This window comes from Bolinopsis microptera, chromosome 6 (assembly GCF_026151205.1).
Source record: "Bolinopsis microptera isolate Bmic1 chromosome 6, MBARI_Bmic_1.0, whole genome shotgun sequence".
Classification (NCBI taxonomy): domain Eukaryota; kingdom Metazoa; phylum Ctenophora; class Tentaculata; order Lobata; family Bolinopsidae; genus Bolinopsis; species Bolinopsis microptera.
In genome coordinates, this window is record NC_087077.1 from 16,723,432 (window position 1) to 16,745,919 (window position 22,488).

The 22,488-nt window shown below is 37.3% G+C and overlaps 1 protein-coding gene across 5 annotated transcripts in view; it reads right to left on the reverse strand.

The window, feature by feature from the left end:
• The window catches only part of LOC134817235 (kinesin-like protein KIF28P), a 159,961-nt gene that overhangs the window by 20,826 nt on the left and 116,647 nt on the right, over positions 1–22,488 (reverse strand). For 3 of the 5 annotated variants that reach the window (XM_063826371.1, XM_063826369.1, XM_063826372.1), the window contains exons 20-23: positions 21,866–21,958; positions 19,938–20,000; positions 14,056–14,136; positions 6,002–6,081 (exon numbers count right to left, since the gene is read on the reverse strand). In XM_063826371.1, coding sequence (XP_063682441.1) covers positions 6,002–6,081; positions 14,056–14,136; positions 19,938–20,000; positions 21,866–21,958 — 317 coding nt within the window. The remainder of the gene's footprint in view (positions 1–6,001; positions 6,082–14,055; positions 14,137–19,937; positions 20,001–21,865; positions 21,959–22,488) is intronic. The other 2 variants (XM_063826370.1, XM_063826373.1) reach the window with 1 other exon arrangement.

Genomic DNA, 22,488 nt, shown 5'->3' on the forward strand with positions numbered 1-22,488 from the left:
TATTTCTGTTTCACTCACAGCTTGTTTTAATAATTTCAACAGTGTTATTTTATATTTATTCCATCTGTAATATTTTGACAGCTAAAATCGAAGGTGCAAATTGGGGAACTCGCAATACACTTTCTGACACATTCTTGACATTACATATTTTACTATTAATTTCTGAAATCATTTTGACACTTTAAGTACTTTACAGTTACCATCAACATCAAGATTTCTGACAACTAAACTGTCAGTATCGCGCACTGGTCAAGGCTAGTAAATTAGTTCATTTTATTGGACACTAATAAGTTATTATAGAGCTACCGAAGCTAACCAATCTTGCTTTGTTTGTTGAATTTAAGATATGATTTGAGTGGGCTGATCCTAGAAAACTAGTATAGTAGCAATTTTACTGAACATTTTACGGCATAGCTTTTTGTGAACGTGAAATCATACTAAATATCTCATTAATTAACAGCCGATACAGTTTAGTTGCAATACAGTTTAGTTGCAACGTTGTACATCTGATATTATATATTTTTAATTGCAATCAGCACACGCGTCCCTTTGCTATGAACACGATTGCAAATGGCAAAACAAGCTTATCTGAAGTCAGGATATACAATAATCTTTTGATTGATTTTGCTTCTCTGATCGATGTAGTATTTAGTTCTCTTTGCGACTTTACGATTGAATGATCGAGAGCTTATACAATGTTGCATTAGATGAGAGTGTGCCGTATAATAGGCTTCAGTAGGAAGTAGAGCTATTAGGCTGATAAAATATACTACTTGAGTTGTTGTTTAAGCTGATAACATATGTGCCCATCCTTGGAGAACCCGGTGGATGTCCTTGCTGTACGGCAGTCTTAAACAAGGAACTGAAACCGAGGGGTTCCGTTCGGGCCCTTCACACTTTGTTTCTGTCTAGTTCTAATGTACCGTCACAATAGTGACTTTAAATATACTACAAGTTGTTGTTTCGCTTTCAAATGGCTTTTGTTAATAGTCTTCAGCTTATCAATGTTCATTCATGGAAAGAGTCTACTGTTATGAAATAAATTTGTCAACTGAAAACAGACTACAAACCAGTGCAGTGGATGACTGCCGAGTGGGTTGTCCACAATCAGTCCCGTCTTAGATTCAGAACGTTGTTACGTTTTACTCTCTGTAGTTTGGTATTCGTCCGCTTTCGAAGTTAATACGTTACTAGACGAAAGTGAATTGTAGATTATTAGTCTCATACAAAAAATTGTACGTTAATCAACTATGGGATTAAAAGGGTTTTTTAGATGGCGCGTCGGCCAATTGGAATTAATCTGAGAGAATAAAACATTTACAATAAAAATGCGTATAAATACAGGTCCCGCACGTACTATAACTAAAAGCTTTGGTACGTGATGTGCTTTGGTACGTGATGTGCGATACGTGATGTGCGGGGCCTGTATTTATACGGATTGTGATTGTAAATATTTTATTCTCTTTGATTAATTTCAACTCGCCCACACGCCGCCCAAACAAGCCCTTTTGAGACAAAGTTAATAGCTTATTCTATGGCTTATATTATTTATTATCTTTCGTATGCTTTTAGGGCTTTGTTCCAATGATACTAGTTGTAAAACTAAATATTAGTTGCTTTTTTAAAATCTGCGATATATGCTAACTAGGTAATTTAAATTAGGGACAAGCGGAATAAAACAGTTGCTTTAATACTCTGTGACAGTAATATAATATCCTCTTCAAAATAGCACATTTTCAAAGGGATGTCCGTACTTGCGGGTCTTAATATGAAATTATCAAACGGTGCCTGACCTGACACGTGGCCAGAATTCTCTAATAATTCCTAAGGCTCAGGTAGCACGCTTAAAGCATGGCATGGCATGGGGTACGTCATACGTGATATCAGATTTACACAGTGGGAAATTTTAGGGTAGCCCAATTAAGGTGTCATGTCACATAATCACCCAATCACTTTTGCCTAACAAGATAAACTAAATGCTTGATAACTCATTTATTTCAAATCCGTTTCACGTAATTTTTGCTGATCAGATGGAACGTATGATGATCTACCGTCTCTAAAAAAATTAGGCGTCCAGCATTTTCAGAGAGAACAATATAGGTGTTTTAATAATGAATGGGCTTGGTCTAAAATACTTGAATTTTCAAATTTTGGTGACAAAATCTTAGAACCAGAAGGTAAAGAATGCTATCTGCAAAGTAACAGCTCTCAAATATAAAACACGGCGGAGCTATTAAGGCCAACGTATGTCCAGTGACTTTTGGCCCACCCTGTATAAAGTCGATTTCGAGAGAATTTTGATGAAGACCCACCCCCGGCCCCCTTGATATTAGTTAATATAACCTGTTTTTGGATGGTTTATGTATGAACAATGTTGCATTGCTGTAGCCTCTTTATTCAGCGCCTTTGGTGAATTTATCTTCATTGCAATTTCATGCTTTTAGCCCCTGCTTTTAGCACCTATGCGATAATGTGCAAACTGTATTGTGGTTTGGTTTGTAGGAGTGAGGTGGCATTTTACTTTTAAATGCTTTTAAATGCTGTGTCCAAACAGCACGTACCTACACAATACAATTAAGAGGGCAGGGGGGGGGGTCTCTCGAAATTGATTTTATAGTTGTTTCTGATAGAGGGGAGTGATGTCTATATGCTGCTTTAGGTCCCATGGAAAAATATTGTTCCTATAAGCCGAAGTTATTGCTGGTCAAAGGTCAGCGCTCATGTGTAATTGTACCTATGGCGCGAGCGATTTTCAATCGCGTGCAATGAAAATCGAGTCTAAAAGTCTATCTTCTCCTACATTTTTTGAGCAATCACCTTGAAACTTTCGGGATATGTTTTAAGAACCATTTAGAATGGAATCTTTTAATGATATGTTCTAAGAACCATTTAGAATGGAATCTTTTAAATGGTCCTTAGAACATATCCTGAAAGTTTCAAGGTGATTGCTAAAAAAATGTAGAAGATAGATTTTTTCCCGATCCATGACTCAAAGTGCCGAAGGCACAAAAGAGTCAAGGACAAGGGTTAGCGATCGAGGTTTTTTTTTTGATATGGTAGCTTTGCGACCGTGCGACCGTACGTGCGTGCCTGCCCTCGTATCGCACACTGTTATCGCCCACGTGACTACCTGCGCAAAGTTATTTTGCGCACAAATCTGAATTAAATAATTGTTGGCGCGCGGCGCTGAACTGACCAAGTACATTATTAATTTCACAATGTACATATCCCACTAGGCACTAGTTGATAGCATACTATTATTATTTTGAGTTACTATTACTATTTTGCACAGATCCGTGTCACTGTCGGGTGTCAGGTTGCATAAACAATAAGCATATATATACACGATTTTCAAATTCAATATGGAATTATATTAACTTGGTGGCGCTCGGCCTGTCACTCCGCTATATCTGCATGCTTATAAACAGTTAAAACTGGGATCTCCAGGTTGTATGGAATATGATAAAATACGCCATCACGGATCGGGAGATTGAGCGGCCATCCACAAAAAAAGCGGCCGCATTTCTTGTTAGACTCGAGTTTCAGGGTGCGCAATACAATTACACATGAGCGCTGACCTTTGACCAGCAATAACTTCGGCTATGAAAAACATTTTTTCATGGGACCAAAAGCAGCAGATAGATATCACTCCCCTCTATCAGAAACAACTATATAAGATCAATTTCGAGAGAAATTTCATAAAGACCCCCCCTGCACCCTTAAAACAAAAAATGCGACCGCTTTTCTTTTGTGGATGGAATATGGTATGACATCATATTGTATGGAATATGATAAAATACGCCGTCACGGATCGGGAAATTGAGCGGCCATCCACAAAAGAAAAGCAGCCGCATTTCTTGTTACCTCACTGGCCTTAAAAAAGGTGAGGATGACAGTGATTCGCTAAGGACTAGGGATGTCATCTTGCAGCTTTAAACATATATTGAATATCATGGGGGGTCCAAGAGCGATCATAAGATATCTGAGCAATAATAAATCTGTAACCGTATTAGCTGACTCAGTAATATCCGGCCCACCAGATAAGCTGCAACTTTACTGGAGGGCTTATTAGAAAAAAACAGAAAAATTAACTTAATTAATAAGCTGCATAATATTCTTTATTGCCCAGGTTATTGCATAAAGGAATGGTAAATAGAGCACAATGTGCAAGGTATGTGACAAAAGCGGGCTGCATTTGCGATCAGCTTATCAATTATCAATATCATGTGACCTGATCTTGGCTTACTTTTTAAGACTATTTAATAAACTTTGAAACCGACAAATATTCATTATTCCCAAAATTTCTGGTTCTTTATCGTGTTTATGATCGTCAGAGAAATTATAGCTTACATTTTTCTTCTTCGGAACATTAACTTAAAGATTTCGGTACATATTTATATTATTGGTCGGAATCCCCGTAACATTAACAAGTTAAAGGTCTCTTTCAGTGTTGGAATCCTCGTTGTTTTATTAACAAAAGATTTACCACAAGTTTAGCCCAAAATAAAATTACTGAGCTGTTTTACTGTGGTCTGTGTCACTAAATAGCAGCAATCATTATATTTCTATTAGACGTCAGTATTCAGTAATGTTACCACTATTAGACCGACTTTAGACGTCAGAAACGTTACCACTATTAGACGGAAGTCCATTTTGTGGATTTATATACATATATTCATAATCTTAATATCAAACTCTTTCATGATGAGTCATCATTGATGACCCTCTAATTTTCTAATTTTCCTGACAAAGTTCAGGCTCTATTTTTTATGTCAATCCGGTTTGTTCCAGTTACAGTCCAGTTACAGTTCCTAAGGCACAATAAGACGCTTGGTACGCGTTGCAGAGTTCACAATAAATATAATAGTAATATGTTGTGTATTCTGTGTAAAATTATCTTAATCCCGGTTGGTGCGACAAGTGATATGTTGGCTATCGAAAATGTCGAAGACGGAATAATAAAGTATTGCAGTTATTTGTGCAATAGCTGGGCAATGTCCAAGAAAGTGTGAGACTGTCCAAGAAAGTGTGAACAGGCGCTGGTGCTTGAGTTACAAATCGTATGGAGGTGTTAGTTCAGACCGCGGTGTCCCGTGATGAGGTGCACTGCAGCCCTGTATTTCTGTCTGTTGTTACTGAGTGTAGTGTTAAGGTTTTTTAATGGTGGTAGCATGTTTGGAACCCGGTGTCATCGTTTGGGCTCTCTAAGGAAATTTCTTTAAAAAATTTCTAGCATATGTTTCTCCAATCAGCAAGGCTTTTGCTCGTACAGAAATCGATTTGATGACTCATAACAGAATAAAATATTTTAGCCTGAACTATATAATTTTTTGTGTCAAGCTGAACCGGACCAGACTTCTCAATTATCTATTGGTTTATCATAGAACAAACCTCAATAACTCACCACATATTGGTACATTTAACAATCACACAATTTACACGTGCGATCACACACGAAGAAATCTTTGAATGAAGATAGAGAATATCTGTACGATAATTTCTAATTTTCTTTTTTCTGTCCGTGATGAATCTTTGTTCGGCGAAACTAACAAAGATTAATCACAAGTTAAGCTAAACATAAGACTATCGGACTGCGATGAATGGTGCCTTGTACCACCCTGTGGCATCATTAAAATATATCAAATCTGTTACATCGCTTAAACGTTCATTGTCTGGGTTTTATTTATGGTTTAAATGTTGTAATGTTTGAACTTTGATAACCGTGACGTACCATATAATTGCCCATTAATTCTTCACAAATCTGATCAAACACACGATGCAGATTGCAGGTTCCCTTTAATCATTATTTGACTTGATTTGTAAGCATTATTTGCTTATTTGATCTCAGAGGATTTTGTTGAATCGCGTGATCAATGAAGGCTTTATTAAAAACTCGCTTTATGTTCGATTTTTAATCACATACTGATTTTAAAATAGAACCTAGCACATAAATTAGTATGTTGAACAAGTACAAAGTATTCATAGTGAAGTTATGACAAACCTGCAGAACACGTTCTCAAAACGTTTTGGTATGCCTCTAGCGTAGGGGATCTTCAGGGAGAATCTAAGCGGCTGTCCGACCTGCATGATACAACTTTGTTAGTTCTATTAATACCAACAAGCTAAATATAACAATTAGACTAGCTTTTGACAAGTTTGGTTTCCACCTGGTAACACACTTTTGCAGTCCAGCGAGATGATTTTAAAGATAGCATTACACGTGACATATCATGTAGGTGTTTTTGATCTCAAACAAATATACATCGATTTTGGTATCAAATTGTAAGTTTTTGTGATTAGATTGATTTTAGGGCCTGTCGTGATATCTTGGATCAAATTAGTTCCACTGGTATCAGGTAGTACTCCTCATTCAAAGGTCAGTAGTTGAAGTTACGTTTAGGTAGCTGGTTGTATTCAAAGAGATGGCCAAGATCGGGAGCCAAGGGACCTGGAGCCCTGCTCATTCATTAGGTCTGTAGGGCGACAATCACTAGAACTAGTAACTCCTGCTTCTTCTACAGCAACCTTTTTCGTGTTCTTCAGTGACTCATTCACCACAATTCTCTGTCTGTCGTAGCATGTCTGATTAATCTAACGTTGCCCTCATAGATAAGGAGACTATCAGAGGTTGAACTGGACAAAGATGGTAGTTGGCTGATTAAAAGGTAATAAAGCGGAACAGGATTAATTAGAAATCAGATAGGGAAGATTATTTGTGCTCGAGATGCAAGGTTAAATTATGACTTGTTTAAAAAAATGTCAAAACGAGATTAATCCTCTCCGGCTCAAAATATACTCAAATTGAATAGGTTCAAGGAGCATAATATTTCCTTCAGCCCCAATTAAGTTATTGACTTTTTTAATACCGAATTGCAGTCACGTGCACGTCTTGTGTCCGGTTGCGCAGACATCGTCTCAAAGTGGCGATGGTTTTTTATAATATAATCCACTTTATTTCTGTTTGCTACGTTGTCATTTTGGCGGAGAAATTATGTTTGATGATAACAGAATCCCAGGCAAATGTGATTTTTCATTCTGTATCAATTTGCACTCGGCAGCGCCTCGTTCAATTAATAGTGTAACGAATTGTACGCAGTTAGATTATCGTATATTATGTGATTATATCAAATGTGTTATTTGTTCAATATTTATATAGCGCTTTGTAGTATATAATACAATCTAGATCTTACTAACAACTGAGTGTGAATGCGGCTAAACACCAAAGCACCAACTTGTAGTGATCAATTGTCTCAATCAGTTCCCTCCTCTCATTAAAGATTATATAATATTCACATAGCTCAACAGCATGAGATAAGTGGAAAACAACTAACAGGCTAACTCGACTAAGGAGCTAACAGAATGTACATTTATTTCTCCTCTGTAGTTGCGATCTTAACTATTAAAACGACGACTTTAATTATACAAAATATTTCGGACGTTCGACATCTCAATTAAATTAGTCTCAATCAGTACAAGGTATGGTGCACCGATTTAAAATTGACAGTCGAGTTCGAATCTCCGATAATTATTCTAGAGGGCCTCATGCGGATGCCTCATAGTGCTTTTGCTCGAACGCTTGGAACTTTGCGCATATTTACATACAAACATATTTTTGAGCGAACAATCGATTAAAAATAGTATAGTCCGGTAATGATTGGATTGACTCTCATGTGTATTTCAATGAACTGAATTCTCTAAAAAACTTTCAATCCAAATCAGTGCACTACAATATAAATGGGTACCAATCCCTACGTCGACTGTCTTCTTCTGTTTTTTGTGATGCTTCTTTCCCTTACAGTAACCATGGCGCAGTTGTATCGGCTACTAGTGTATTAACCAAAATAGTTTCGCTATATTGAGATCAAGGGTCGACCGAGGGCAGGATTTGCTACCGAGGCCGAGGAAATTTTGCTTTGATACAACCGAGGCCGAGGCAAACCGAAAAATCGCTATTCCTCGGTAAAACCGAGGAAGAGGCCTAGGACTCGGTCGACCCTTAAAATCTTCAACATTTCGTCGAGGCCGAGGAATAGCAACTTAATTTTTAACCGAGGCCGAGGCAAACCGAAGAATTGTGCTCCTGACCGAGGCCGAGGAAAATCGCTATTCCTCGGTAAAACTGAGGCCGAGGTCGAGGACTCGGTCGACCCTTGATTGAGATAAATATATTATATATTAAATGATATATCGATAGGCACTAGTAGGAACCGACCGGAATAGGCTTTTGGCTGCCGGACCGGATTTTGCCGGATATCAATCTATTATCCGGTTAGCCGGATTTTGCCGGACCGGAACCGGTTGTTAGGAAGGGCAATAATAAGGCTGCCGGAACTTGCCGGAAAATTTAAATTAATCCTTATTATTGTGCTTTTGTCATTATCAACTATGATATTAATTCTACTAAGCCATAGTTTGTAATTACACGATAAGTTTTGCATTCCTAAGAGCAATTTAATACAACCACACCGATGATATTTCCTGTTTAGGCCTAGCAGTAGACATTCACATAGGTCAAATATCAAATCAACAAGCAGTACGTTGTAACCAGAGTAAACAAGTAGTAACAAGAGTAGACAAGTTATTATCAGAAATGATATGCAATTGGCATATCCTGTCGGCTGACGGACAACTAGGAACCTTTCAATTTTACCTAGTTAACTAATTAACATGCAAGCTTGGGAAATCCAATCAGCTCTGACAACTAGGAACCAATCATGACATATCCCCGACAACTAGGAACCTCTGGAGATACTTTAAACTTTCAGGTGTCCACCGATTTCACAGCTGTGCTGTATATATTTCTGCACTCATTAATTAAGACAAAGATTTTTTTCAAGATAATGATAGTTCAAACCCAACATAATAATTACATACAGAATACATTACTCAATATCAATCTCATGGCCAAAGTATTTGCCAATCTCAAACAGATAGTCAACCTTGCTAGAGCAATCCGAGTATTTGGAACAGATCTGGAACAACTGGTCATTGGAAGTTTTCCTTCTAATCCTTTTCTGTCCACCAGCTGTTGAGATCCTCTCTGTCCTTCGATGAATTTGGAGAAAGCAGGCATGTTGAATTGAAACCGATACTCTTCATGTTCACGTTTCAGTATATATACCAGAAGTGCGGTTGTATATTAACAGCTGATCAACTCCCGCACTTGTGATTTTATGTCTCGTATCACTCCCATTGCATGCTCGGCTCACATCCTTGGATACGAAAACCAGCCCCTTTCGGACCCGGCTCACATCGTTCGGACCCGGCTCACGTCCGTAATGTGAACACATACCGAGAGCTCAAACACTTCTTAATATACTTCATAATACACAGCTACTTACTAAACTGACATGTGAACCCTACCCAGGTTCTTGGTTGTCCGGCTGTTAGGATGGTTATAATATGGATCACATCACAAATGATACGTCACTGATTGGGCCATGTGATGTGATACCTGTGGGAGGCCGAAATGAGAGGTTCCTAGTTGTCGGTCAGACCCCTTGAGCGCTATTGGGCTGCACGACTTAGGGGACCCCCAATTATTAGGAGTCCCTCGGGTGATCAGATCATGTCACCAATTAGTGACGTATAAATAATGATGTGATCCTTCAGTAGAATTTAACTGTAGATTTCCCACACACAGTACACACACACACACAGATTTATTGAGATTATTATTTATAAGTATAATCACTTTTATTGTTAATTAGCGGACTAACATCGCTCGCTCGCTTTTCCCATTCATTCACGGCCTACAAATAATTTATTATTGGCGAATGAATTTCCCAAGGGTTTAAGATCTTAAAGAGTTAAGAACAGTTGCCCACACACCACAGCTTGAGTTAGGCACTAGGCAGTGATTACAGTGATAACTGTTGATTGACCCTTTCAGATCGTAGAGGTCTGCAACACATGCTCGCTTTGCACATGCATTGTTTTTATCTCTCTATAACTATAATAATAAAGTAATAAGCAATTAAAAGTTATGTCTGTAGCCCGCTCGTCGCACGTGCATTAATTATGAGTAATTAAACTTGCATGTTCATAGCATATTATTATATATTTTACCAAAACCCATAATTGGGTAGAGTGGACCGTTGCCAGTGTTTCCCAAAACTCGGAGCCAAAACTGGATCATCTTACTATATATAAAGCGAGACGATATATATATATTTATCTGTGCCATTTTACTGACACCACGGCATCAACTTTAACGCGAATTTCTGCAAAAACCGTAAAAGATATACAACTGAAACTTTTTTGACTGGGTCAAATGCTTTAATGGCCTCCAAATCAGCATGAAAAAATAAAAAATCGGCCAAGAAATAGGAGTTTTAGAGCCCAAAATTTGGTACCCCAAGTGGTGTCAAAAACGCGAATTAAATAGGTAATAATTGTTTTAGTCTCTTGAGTCTTGACACCATTTTAGGGTTAGACGGGTTCCTGCTAGTAATAATAAAATGTGATAAAGAGCATTACTAGAGCTACTTTTCGTAATAAGGTTCGGTTCTCCTCTATACTACATAGGTTTTGGAGTCGATGATCTACAAGCAGTACGTAGCAACGAATTACGAGAGCAGACAAGATGTAACAAGAGTGGACAAGTTATTATCTAGAATGACATGCAATTGGCATATCCTACCAGACCCCTTGAGCGCGATTGCGCGTGTGAAACACAGTTGTTCCCTTTTTGTCATGCAGGCCTGAGTATCAAAGCACAATAGTTCCCGATTCACGACACAACTGTACCTTTTTAGCATGCAGGCACACTTAATCACTGGTTAGTTCCAATTAAGCGACACAGTACTAGTAGTACCCGATTCAGGGCACAGGGGGGGGGGGGGGGGGACTCGAGGCTTCCCCCTGGTAATGCGATCTCGGAAGGCAGGCCTCCCCTTTGCAACACAAGCTCGAAACAAGTCGAAACATTTTTGATTTTTTAAAAGATTCGAATTAAAAAGGGAAGAAAAATATACATTTTAGAAATACATTTTTTTGAAGAAATATCCGGCAAAAATGCGGCAAAATTTTCTGAAACCGGACCGGAGCCGGAACCGGATATTAAAGCCGGATATCCGGCCGGATCCAGATTCAGCCGGATATCCGGTCGGTTCCTAGGCACTAGGCAGTAAAACTAGCGGGCTGCAATGAATGTGGACTTGCCAGTTGCCACCCCATGGCAACATACAAATATATCGACTCTGTTACATTACTTCCTCGAATTATTTGTTATATACTAGTTTTGAAAGTATTAAAACGATATATTAACACTTACTATATTTTATTATTTAATACCTGTAATATAGTGGGGTCGAGGAAAGATATAAAAATTAAAATCATAGTCAATAAAGCGGGAATTACTTGATTATTTCATTTCTTACATACTTTGATGTTACATATTGCGCAATAAAAGTTGTACGACGTACGTGGTGCAGTTAAGGGGTATTAGTAGAAATAGTACTCGTAATTACCCATTTGTAAATTATATGCACCATATTCGGTCACGTAACAGTAGATAAAAAGATAAAAGTACCTCCACATATCCATCTCTTAGTATGCCGTTAATATCTTTTAAAGACTGAGACGATTTTGATAAAGACTTTTGATTAAATCCTCTCATGCCGTTATAACGGCATGAGAAGATTTAACAACGAAAATGTAACTTTAAGCAATATCGCCTATAAAACTAAGCAACGGCAGATATCCCAATGAATGGCCACTTACTCTCGGAGCCATAAGCAGACGATAAATATTAATTATGATATCAGTAATCTCCTCATTTCGAGAGAATCCGTAATTTTGCTGATATTATCTCAACTCTCAAGCGTAACTGTGCCATCTTACAAGGGTTCATTGGCGTGGTAATAACTTGTCACCGCCTTCTACTGGAATTGTTTGTCGCCCTTTTTATTTATTGTATAGTATAGCGGAGATGAGCCAGCTGGCCCGTTCTTTACGTCTAGTCGAATTTATTATAAGAATGATTATTATTTATATTAAGTATCATATCATATAAAAACGTATTTATATTTACATCTATATATTTTATATCATATATCATATTGTAGATTTTTATCATTATTTATTTTTGTGCATAGTGGAGTCAGCTGTCCCTTTTTTTATGTCAAGTCGAATTTATTCGAATGACTATTATTACGTACCTCAAATTAGCAACTTATGGTAAACTATACAATAAGTATTACTTATGTTGTATACTATATAAACTCGCCAACAAGTCCTCAATTAGCCTAGAAATCCTAGTATCGTCACCAAACATCCGACATGGATCAAAGTGTGCTTTATATCAGGCAGATAAAAGATATAGACTTTAAAGTTTAGAGTGGGGGTGTCATCGCCGCCTTTTTCTTCAAGGTTCGAGTTTTCATTATGTTTTATCCTCATTTTTATGGCGAATTGGCAAACATTTCGTTATAACTATAAACATGATTCAGATTGTTTTGCCATTTTCGCCATCGATGGCGAAGAAAATGACAGTTTTTTATTCCAAAAAATACCTAATGGCGATGACGCCCCCCCCCCTCAGTTTTGACGGCAGGTGTGTCTATCGTGTCTGGCCACAATGCATTAATGCGTTAAGTGAGACCTGATTTCTAAATTTATCTGATCGCAGCAGTCTACGATTGAGAACTGGCTTTGCTGTTGCAATCTGTTTTATGTTGTTCTTGGATTTTAATCCAGCAGACCACAGGATCCGAGACAACTTAAAAACATAACATTATATTTGCTATTCAGTCGGAGGATCCCGAGACTTTGTCGACAGTATTATGGCGAATATGTTGATTTCATAGAAGCTTTATGCGCCAACTAGAAATCAAATCCATTAAATTTGGAAATGAAATTTTCGTTCAATCAAAACTTTTGTAAAACCAAACCTAAGAATCGTTCAAACAGTTTTTTGAGCTACAATTAATATTGAACTTGAAGAGGGTTTTTCTTATATTTCAATTCCACCGGGATTTGTTAATATCCACCAGACTCGGATCTCTATCTAGGTTAACTTCTGATCTCGCACAAATATTCCTCTCTTGAGTTGGCGATATAATAATGTACACACTTGTAATTTTGGAGTGGTTTAAGGGGGCCGGGGGGGGGGGGGGGGGGGGGGGGGTCTTCATCAAAATTCTCTCGAAATCGAGTTTATAGTTGTTTCTGATAGAGGGGAGTGATATCTATCAGCTGCTTTTGGTCCCATGGAAAAATATTGTTCCTAGCCGAAATTATCACCGGTCAAAGGTCAGCGCTTATGTGTAATTGTATTGCGCGAGCGATTTTCAATCGCGAGTTCTGAAAATCGAGTCTAAAAATCTATCTTCTCCTACATTTTTTGAGCAATCACCCTTAAACTTTCAGGATATGTTCTTAGGATCAGTAAGAAGAGAACTCTAGAGCCAGAATTTTAAGATAGGCCTTTAAAGATTTTTAATTCGATTTTGAAAATCTTGGACCTTGAATTTTAGAGGTCCAAGATTTTCAAAATCGAATTAAAAATCTTTAAAGGCCAATCTCAAAATTCTGGCTCTAGAGTTCTCTTCTAACTGATCCTAAGAACATATCCTGAAAGTTTGAGGGTGATTGCTCAAAAAATGTAGGAGAAGATAGATTTTTAGACTCGATTTTCAGAACTCGCGATTGAAAATCGCTCGCGCAATACAATTACACATAAGCGCTGACCTTTGACCGGTGATAATTTCGGCTAGGAACAATATTTTTCCATGGGACCAAAAGCAGCTGATAGGTATGACTCCCCTCTATCAGAAACAACTATAAACTCGATTTCGAGAGAATTTTGATGAAGACCCCCCCCGGCCCCCTTAACAAGTTATTGAACGGATCCTCCAGATTAGGTGACAGGAGAGACCACGTGCTCTCCTCCATGAATACCCTGTATCAGTATGTAAATGTGGACTGTGGCTGGGGTGCGTGTTTAGGGTGCTTTTATCATTTGATCGCGGAGTTTTCTAACCTGCTTTCGCCTTTCACTCCACTCTCAAACACACTATTAGGAAGTATAAAATATGTTGTTGTAAAACTTACCAAAGTGTCAGGGTCGTCTACAAATATGTCGTCCTCCTCCGTTATGATAGAACCATCTTCCTTCACTGGGTAATACTCCACCTGAAACAGATAACGTCAGGTCAAGGTTCTGTCTAGATTCTAATCAAGATTCAGTCTACACGAGTTTCATAATTTATATGCTGAAGAAGTAACTTCTTCGATTAGTGCGCAACAGTTTTGCCGTGACAATGGAATTCATCATTAGTTTTTAAATGATCGTGCTGGCATATTTTGTCCTTATAGAGACTACTGATCTACCGTATAAATCCTAATTGACATAGTAAAAGTTTCAACAGAGTATCAAAAGTCACGGATTCCTAGATGCATCTATTAAACTCGCTCTGGGAACTTGACGTATTCTCTCTCACTTGATATCTGCAGTCAAAACCCAGGACGAATCAGCGTTAATATTGGGAATATTCGTGTACCAGACACATTGTTGGGACACAATTTGCAAATTGCAACCTGTCCATAGGGATATTTCATAGGGATATTTGCATAGGGATATTTCAATCAAATCGCCGTCCATCCAGTATCAGAAGATCCATTTGGTATTCTAATATCATTACCCATCAAAATGGCTATTATGTCAGTATCAATGGCTTCAAGACCCATGCAAATCATGAATGTCATTCACAGAATATGTTGAGTTGGAAATACTGGTTAGTACTTAGTATAACTGTCGGTATATTAGTATTGCAGTCGTCGAGACTCGAGAGGGTTAGAATCAGAAGATATAGTTGGATTTACACAGGATTCGAATTAAATTATAAGTCCACTATGGTGAACCGTCATAATTGTTTACAGAATTGGGTAGGTAAATAAATTATTAAAAACATTATCAGCTTTGTTTGAAATCAGGGCTAGGGTTAGCCTTAAGACCTTAATTATGAATAATTCGCGAGGTTCTCACCAAATTGATAGTAAAATTGTTTAAGTTTCATGCATTTGAAAAACGTTGACGCATATCATCGGTGAAGCTAATTCGCTCTTCGGAGCAGCGAAGGAAATAAGTGCACACACAATTGATTTTGACAGCATAGGAACGCCTTTCTTGAGATTGAATATACTGTGGGGTGTTTGGTTGAATATTGAGTGAGCGGTGGCAGTGAATATGGAGGCTCTGGTGATTTTGAGGATTTACAGTTGAGTAAGGAGACAAAATTTCTATAAGATGGTCTTTGAGATTTGTTTCATTGATATTGCTGGAGTCGGTGATTTCAGTGCTCATTTCAATAAGTGGCATTTGAGAAATATTTTTTAATTTCGACCTCTGTTTTGAGTACAAGTCGCATACATAAAGAACATGTGACTCGTCTTCGATGCTCTCGAGGCCCAGACTTGTTTGACACCACGCACATAGTCTTTGCTCACGGGGGGTGTTGGAGTATGATCTGCCCTTTTCAATATGGAGATCATGGACGCTGATTCTAAGTTTTGTGGTGCTATAACGACGAGAGAAGCCTTTGCATAGGTATAAGTAGGGCTCTCGGTTGAAGGTGTGTTTGATTGAGTGATAGAATTAAAATTTAGAAGAAGTAGACTTCTGATATTGCCAACATATTTTGAATTGATTGGTTAGAGCTTCAATAATTTTAGGAATTCTATACTTTTTGCTGCATAGTGGTTTGATGCATTGACTACAATTTGACTGATTTTCAATGGAGTCTTTTAATACTTTGCGATCACTTACAGGGTTGTGAGCGGCTTTGTTAGCTGAATTTGGATTGAGAATTCGGTGTGCAGTTACGTGATCTAGTTTGTAAATATCGTCTTGTTCAAGGATAAGTGGTTTGATGTATCGATACCAAGGTAAGTTGAGTGATTTTCGTTCTTCAAAGGCTGCAGTGACAAACAAATTCGACTTTGATTTTGTATTTAACCTTTTGAAGTAATTCAATGTTAAGCGAATTGATTCATAAATCAAAGGAATTCTTCCTGTTTCTCCCCATACACCTATTTGATGCTTTACAATGGACTCCTAATGCCCATTTTAGGAATGGAATATGCAAGTTTTAATGAAACCAACTGTACTCTGAATAAATTACCGAACGGGATTACTGACCTTATTTTGGAAAATTTCTACGAGCCTATCCAGCAAGACCCTGGCAGAGTGACACGACAATAATTACCACACACAGCTAGCTGCCAGGTGCAACAATATAACAACATGACCTTTAAACATTATTATATTTGTTCAAGAGCAACAATACATAGACTTATAGTTATATTTCACAGCGATCATCATCTTTGGTACACGTACTCTAGTTGTCGAACTAAAGCACGTGAATAATCATATTATTTGTGATTATCTTTCGACAATATTGATTTTGCGAGTATTATATTATGTTAAATGACCAGTTACTGCACTATCAGCTTTGCAATTCTACTTTGTTACTTTGTAGGGCTTCATAGAATCCTCTATCGAGCCATCGAAAAAGTCGACCCCCGGACAGTGTAGAAACTGTTTTATCACCACTCCAATCCAGCAAGGAGTTTCCATTCCGACGGCTGTATCCTGGAGCTGGAGGCTCGTCCGGAAAAGGCTTCACAAAGTTCGTTAAAGCTGCTTTGAATTGCATAGGATCCTCGATGGTGTGCATATGTGTTGGGATAACATTCCATAATCGAGGTCCAGTGACTGCAAATGAGTTGTCATGTAGTGCTTGATTACGTTGACTGCTGGACTTAGCTATACTGGGCACAACTGCTTTTTGACCATGTCTGAGAGTCACCGAGAACTGGATACCAATATCATTAGGGCACTTGCAATGCAGAACTTTCCACATGTTGATGATTAAATACCGTTCTTTCAATAGTAGGTAATGATACGAGAATATTCTCGTAATAACGCTGTTATATAGAATAACACAGATGCAGATCGTTCACATAAATGATATCTTGGTATTCTGGGGGAGTAGATGGATTTGCCCTATAGTACAGACAGATCCGTCTGAAAAAATCGATCTGCCGACACACAAAGCTTACAAAGGATTTTTGACGTTTTTGAGTCCTAATAGATGTCCTTTATGGCTGACCAACTTTTCCAAACTTTTCCACGTGTCTTAAGGCCACTTTTTGCCACTTTACCACTTTTTACCACCTTTCTTGTTTGTCGAATATCTTTAGTTGTGAACATCGTAAAAGGTTGTGGATCAATCGAGTGTGTTTATATTACCATGAAGAAAAACTTTTGTTCTAGCAATTTTTACGTCAGATAATCATTTAATTGGATAATTATCAATTAGCTAATTCTGTAGTAGTGGAACAGCAATACTAAGGTAATAGTATTGCTGTTCCACTACTACAGAAATAATCCCGATAACACTCGACCTCTGCCTGATCCAGAGGATATCACCATTTTACCTTCACACAGACATCGAACGCTGTACGAAGATGACGATCAGACCTCATTACAATTAGCTAATTAGCAAGATTCTAAAAATTTTTCATTGGCTCAAAATGATCGGAATAGCTTAAAACACGCAGAAAAGTAGTTTTTAGAAAAACTTTGAAAATTTTTCACTTACATTTTTTTTCGAGACTTGGAAAAATTTCGAAAATTCAAAAAAAAATTATCCGCCAAAAGTGATCAAATCGCATGAAACGCGGAGAAAAATGCTTTTCAAAAAAACTTAGTGAATTTTTCGTTTCAAGAGTACTTCAATCACCAATATTTGTAGTTGGAGTTCAGTAAATCGCGGCAGATTTTAGTAATCAGGAATTACTAAGTGGAAAGGTATGAAACTGAAAAACGTTAACCATACGATATAAGAGTTTCATAACTAATTACAATACAGCCTTATCGATTTTCACAGAAACTGCACCAATGGCACAGTCAAGATCGAAAGACGAAACGATAGCCTGCTGTACTATCATTTTATTGACTTCAATGATGAATCAGTGGGGTTAAGATAATCACATTTGTAATGAATAAAACCTCTCTGTACCATCAATTGTGCTAATCTAAACCGGCCTACCTGGATTACCAGACCTCTTCTTTTCCTCAACAATCAAACCAAGTTGTTCATATAGTATTTGGTGGGCGATGTAAGTACTTATCGAGCTGTATTCAATCACAATACGACACAATACGTGTATATTATATGGCTCTTAATGAGGTTTATGAAACGCTTAATACCGTGAGAAACCCGGTATAGACTATAGAGACGTTTTACAGTTTATCACGAAAACGTATACTTGGCCTCATGGCTCATTTACAGTTCCAAGAAGGCAAGAACAGACCAGGGAAACTAAGGAACAGCCAGATCTAGGAAGCAAGTGTAAATACACCTTCCAACATCTACTGTGGCTTGTTTTGTATTGTACTGCATACCGCTTCATTTGCTATGCGGTATAAAATCACCCCCATATGTCAGGGTCGGCTAAAAGTAAAATCAACAAGGGTAACATACGGGCAAGGATAAGATTTAGATACGAGCGTCGGGCAAGGGGTAGTAAAGAACCGGTAATAATTCATTCAGTAAAATGTTCCACGAGGGCCATAATATAATATACACGTATTGCATTGTGATTGAATACAGCTCGATATGTACTTACATCGCCCACCAAATGCGATATGAACAACTTGGTTTGATTGTTGAGGAAAAGAAGAGGTCTGGTAATCCAGGTAGGCCGGTTTAGATTAGCACAATTGACGGTACAGAGAGGTTTTATTCATTACAAATGTGATTATCTTAACCCCACTGATTCATCATTGAAGTCAATAAAATGATAGTACAGCAGGCTATCGTTTCGTCTTTCGATCTTGACTGTGCCATTGGTGCAGTTTCTGAGAAAATCGATAAGGCTGTATTGTAATTAGTTATGAAACTCTTATATCGTATGGTTAACGTTTTTCAGTTTCATACCTTTCCACTTAGTAATTCCTGATTACTAAAATCTGCCGCGATTTACTGAACTCCAACTACAAATATTGGTGATTGAAGTACTCTTGAAACGAAAAATTCACCAAGTTTTTTTGAAAAGCATTTTTCTCCGCGTTTCATGCGATTTGATCACTTTTGGCGGATAATTTTTTTTTTGAATTTTCGAAATTTTTCAAGTCTCGAAAAAAAATGTAAGTGAAAAATTTTCAAAGTTTTTCTAAAAACTACTTTTCTGCGTGTTTTAAGCTATTCCGATCATTTTGAGCCAATAAAAAAATTTTAGAATTTTGCTAATTAGCTAATTGATAATTATCCAATTAAATGATTATCTGACGTAAAAATTGCTAGAACAAAAGTTTTTCTTCATGGTAATATAAACACACTCGATTGATCCACAACCTTTTACGATGTTCACAACTAAAGATATTCGACAAACAAGAAAGGTGGTAAAAAGTGGTAAAGTGGCAAAAAGTGGCCTTAAGACACGTGGAAAAGTTTGGAAAAGTTGGTCAGCCATAAAGGACATCTATTAGGACTGAAAAACGTCAAAAATCCTTTGTAAGCTTTGTGTGTCGGCAGATCGATTTTTTCAGACGGATCTGTCTGTACTACTAGATTCATTGTTATTTGACGTATTTTAAGGGCCCTCCTAGAGTCAATCTATTTAATGGTTCACGCCAATCGTTAAACAAAACGTCGAACTATCATACAACTGCAGACAGTCGTGATCGTTCACCATTTTTCCCATTGAAACCGTTGTAGTGGCCATAATTTGATAGATAAATACTGAATTATTAGCGACAATGTCGCTAATTGGCGTCATCTAGCGTCATCTAGCGTCATCTAGCGTAATCTATCATCATCTGGCGATATTTCACGCTAGATGACGCTAGATGACGCTAGATGACGCTAGATGACGTCATATGTCGAATTTCAACTATCGGTAAAGGTCCAATAATTGAATTAATTTACCCTGAGTTCTCCTTTAGCTGCTCCTTGATAGTTCGTAATCGTTAGCATCTGTTCTTGCTCGAACTGAAAACAATATATTTTACGTTATTCTTTATAAAGATGAGTTTAACAAACATCAGATTTACGTAAAGATCTCAAAACTAAGAGTCTAGTTGAAACATAGTTGGAAGGAGTATGTCAAAGCCTTCATAATCCCTTTCGACTTCAGTGCTGCCCTTTTAGTGTTTGGAATGGGCTGACGCAAAACCTGACAAATTTATATAATATATTAGTGAGCTAGTGGTCAAAAGTCAATTATAACTGATTATAAAGTAAATGTATGATTTATTAACAAAAAGTACTCGTACATAAATATGCCAGTATTTGCGGTTATTCAGCACCCGTCCAGAAGCCTATACATTTTTCTATCAAAGGTTACCAAAATCAAAGTTGGAAACCCTCCGAAGCTTAGACCATTTCGGGGTCTTTTTAAGGTTCAGAAGCTGATAGGTTAACTTTCCGATATAGGATTTGGTTGGCATGGTGCTTCCTGGAATCTTAACGAATGGATTTAAACGCTGCAACTGTAAGCCTTTTCACCAACTGGTTTCCTAGAACTTAAAAATATGTCCAGAGACGACTGGACTGATATCTCAGTATGCTTTTCTGAGTTTTAGGGTTTCATTTAAAACGTAAAATAACTTTTATACATTTTCACCTCTTAGCTTAGTCATTTACTATTTTTGTCTATTTCCAAAGAAGAAGGAATCATAGTAAAGCTAAGTAAACGTTTCTGAGTAGTGTGCAATGTTCGGATTGTAATAATATTAGAACTACAGAACAAGATCTGATCCTGTGATGAATTAGGTCAGTCTGCTGAAATCACGATGAAGAAATCTTACATTGTAGTACTTCAGCATACGAAAGCATCATAATTTGGAATTTGGATCAATGTACACGCCACAAATTAGTGGAAATATGAAATTCTTGGAAACTAACTTATAGTAAGTTATGTGACGATCTTGAAGGGCATATCATTTAGCTCTCTCACATTTCCGGTTTCCCTTGTGGTCTCTACAACCCAGATATTGTTCAATATCAAGAAATCACGTACATATGCACATGTTATTATGATTATACGAGCTGACACGGGTCTCAACGGCACTGGAGAAATGGCCATGGGCGGACTTATGGCGGATAGAGTTCTATGGAGACAGCGCATCAATACTCGGACGCTGAAGCCGCCTTAAGTCAAGTAAGTCATTATGATTATTATCCAAATACAACCCAGATATTGTTCAATATCAAGAAATCACGTACATATTCATATGTTATTATGATTATTATCCATTATTAAATATTTAATAAAACCACCTGTTCCTACACAGATGTGACACTATTATAGTTAATATAATAGCCTCTTCTCAGCATTGCCATTAAGTTTATCGTATCTCTATAACTCTCTATTTACTCAATCTTATTACCTAGAATATTAGGATCTAGGTAAGACAAAGTAGATTCCCAGACTTCATGAGAACACACGGTTACGACTGATTCGAAGACCCGGCCGTTAACCTTATTAGTTATTATAACCTTTCTGTAACTATATTGTCCTCTGGTTGATATTGCCAATTTCCTTTCTACCCAAGGTGACACATGTTGTATATTATGCAAGGTTTTATTTGCTGTGCTGTGATATTAATTATGCTTATAGTTATATACAAATTTGATGCCAAGATAGTGATTTAATTACCTACCACTATCTCCGATATCCTTACTCGGATATCATTAGATTATCAATAACTTGTCACTTGTTGCTGGGTTATAAGGTTATGTTGGCAATATAATCTAGTTGGGAAGTCGTCGACACTTTCAATATGAATCAGTTGTGACAGTTATTAAGTTATTAACAATAACGGTAATAATACTGTAATAAATCCCTCACTCACCAAGTAACCAAGACTCTTCAGAGAGATGCTGACAGTTCCTATTGTTGTTTCTTTATTTTCATCTTCCACAAACGGATCCTCACTCTGGGGTGACTGGGATGTTAAAGTTCAGAAACAAAACATGGGTATGATAATTATAAAAAAACACAACCGAGAATATTATGTTGATTAATGTAATGTTGTAATAGTTCGGGAGGGGGCTGCAGCTGGGGTAAACTTTATTTTATTTTCTAAAGTTTGAAAAGTATTTGATAATCAAAAGTTTACTAGAAGAGATGCTTAGGAGACTAGAGATCAAGAGATACAAAGAAAATAGTCTGTATCATGACTAATAGTCTGTATCATGACTAATATATAGATTTCACGGATCACTGGCGGCCGATCAGTCAAGGCAGACTAGTTGCTTGGTGCCAAACAAACTCCAGATCTTAGTCCCTGAAGATTAATGTCTCTTCTTATCATTGATGGTTTTTTATTCTTACTGTCTTCTTTGATATCAGCGTTTATTTCTGGCTTATCAGGAGACAGTAATATAGATAAATAGAAATTACCCATAATAATAACATAATATAAACTATAATAAAGTTTAGCCCATGGATTTTGCATTCAAACATCACTGGATA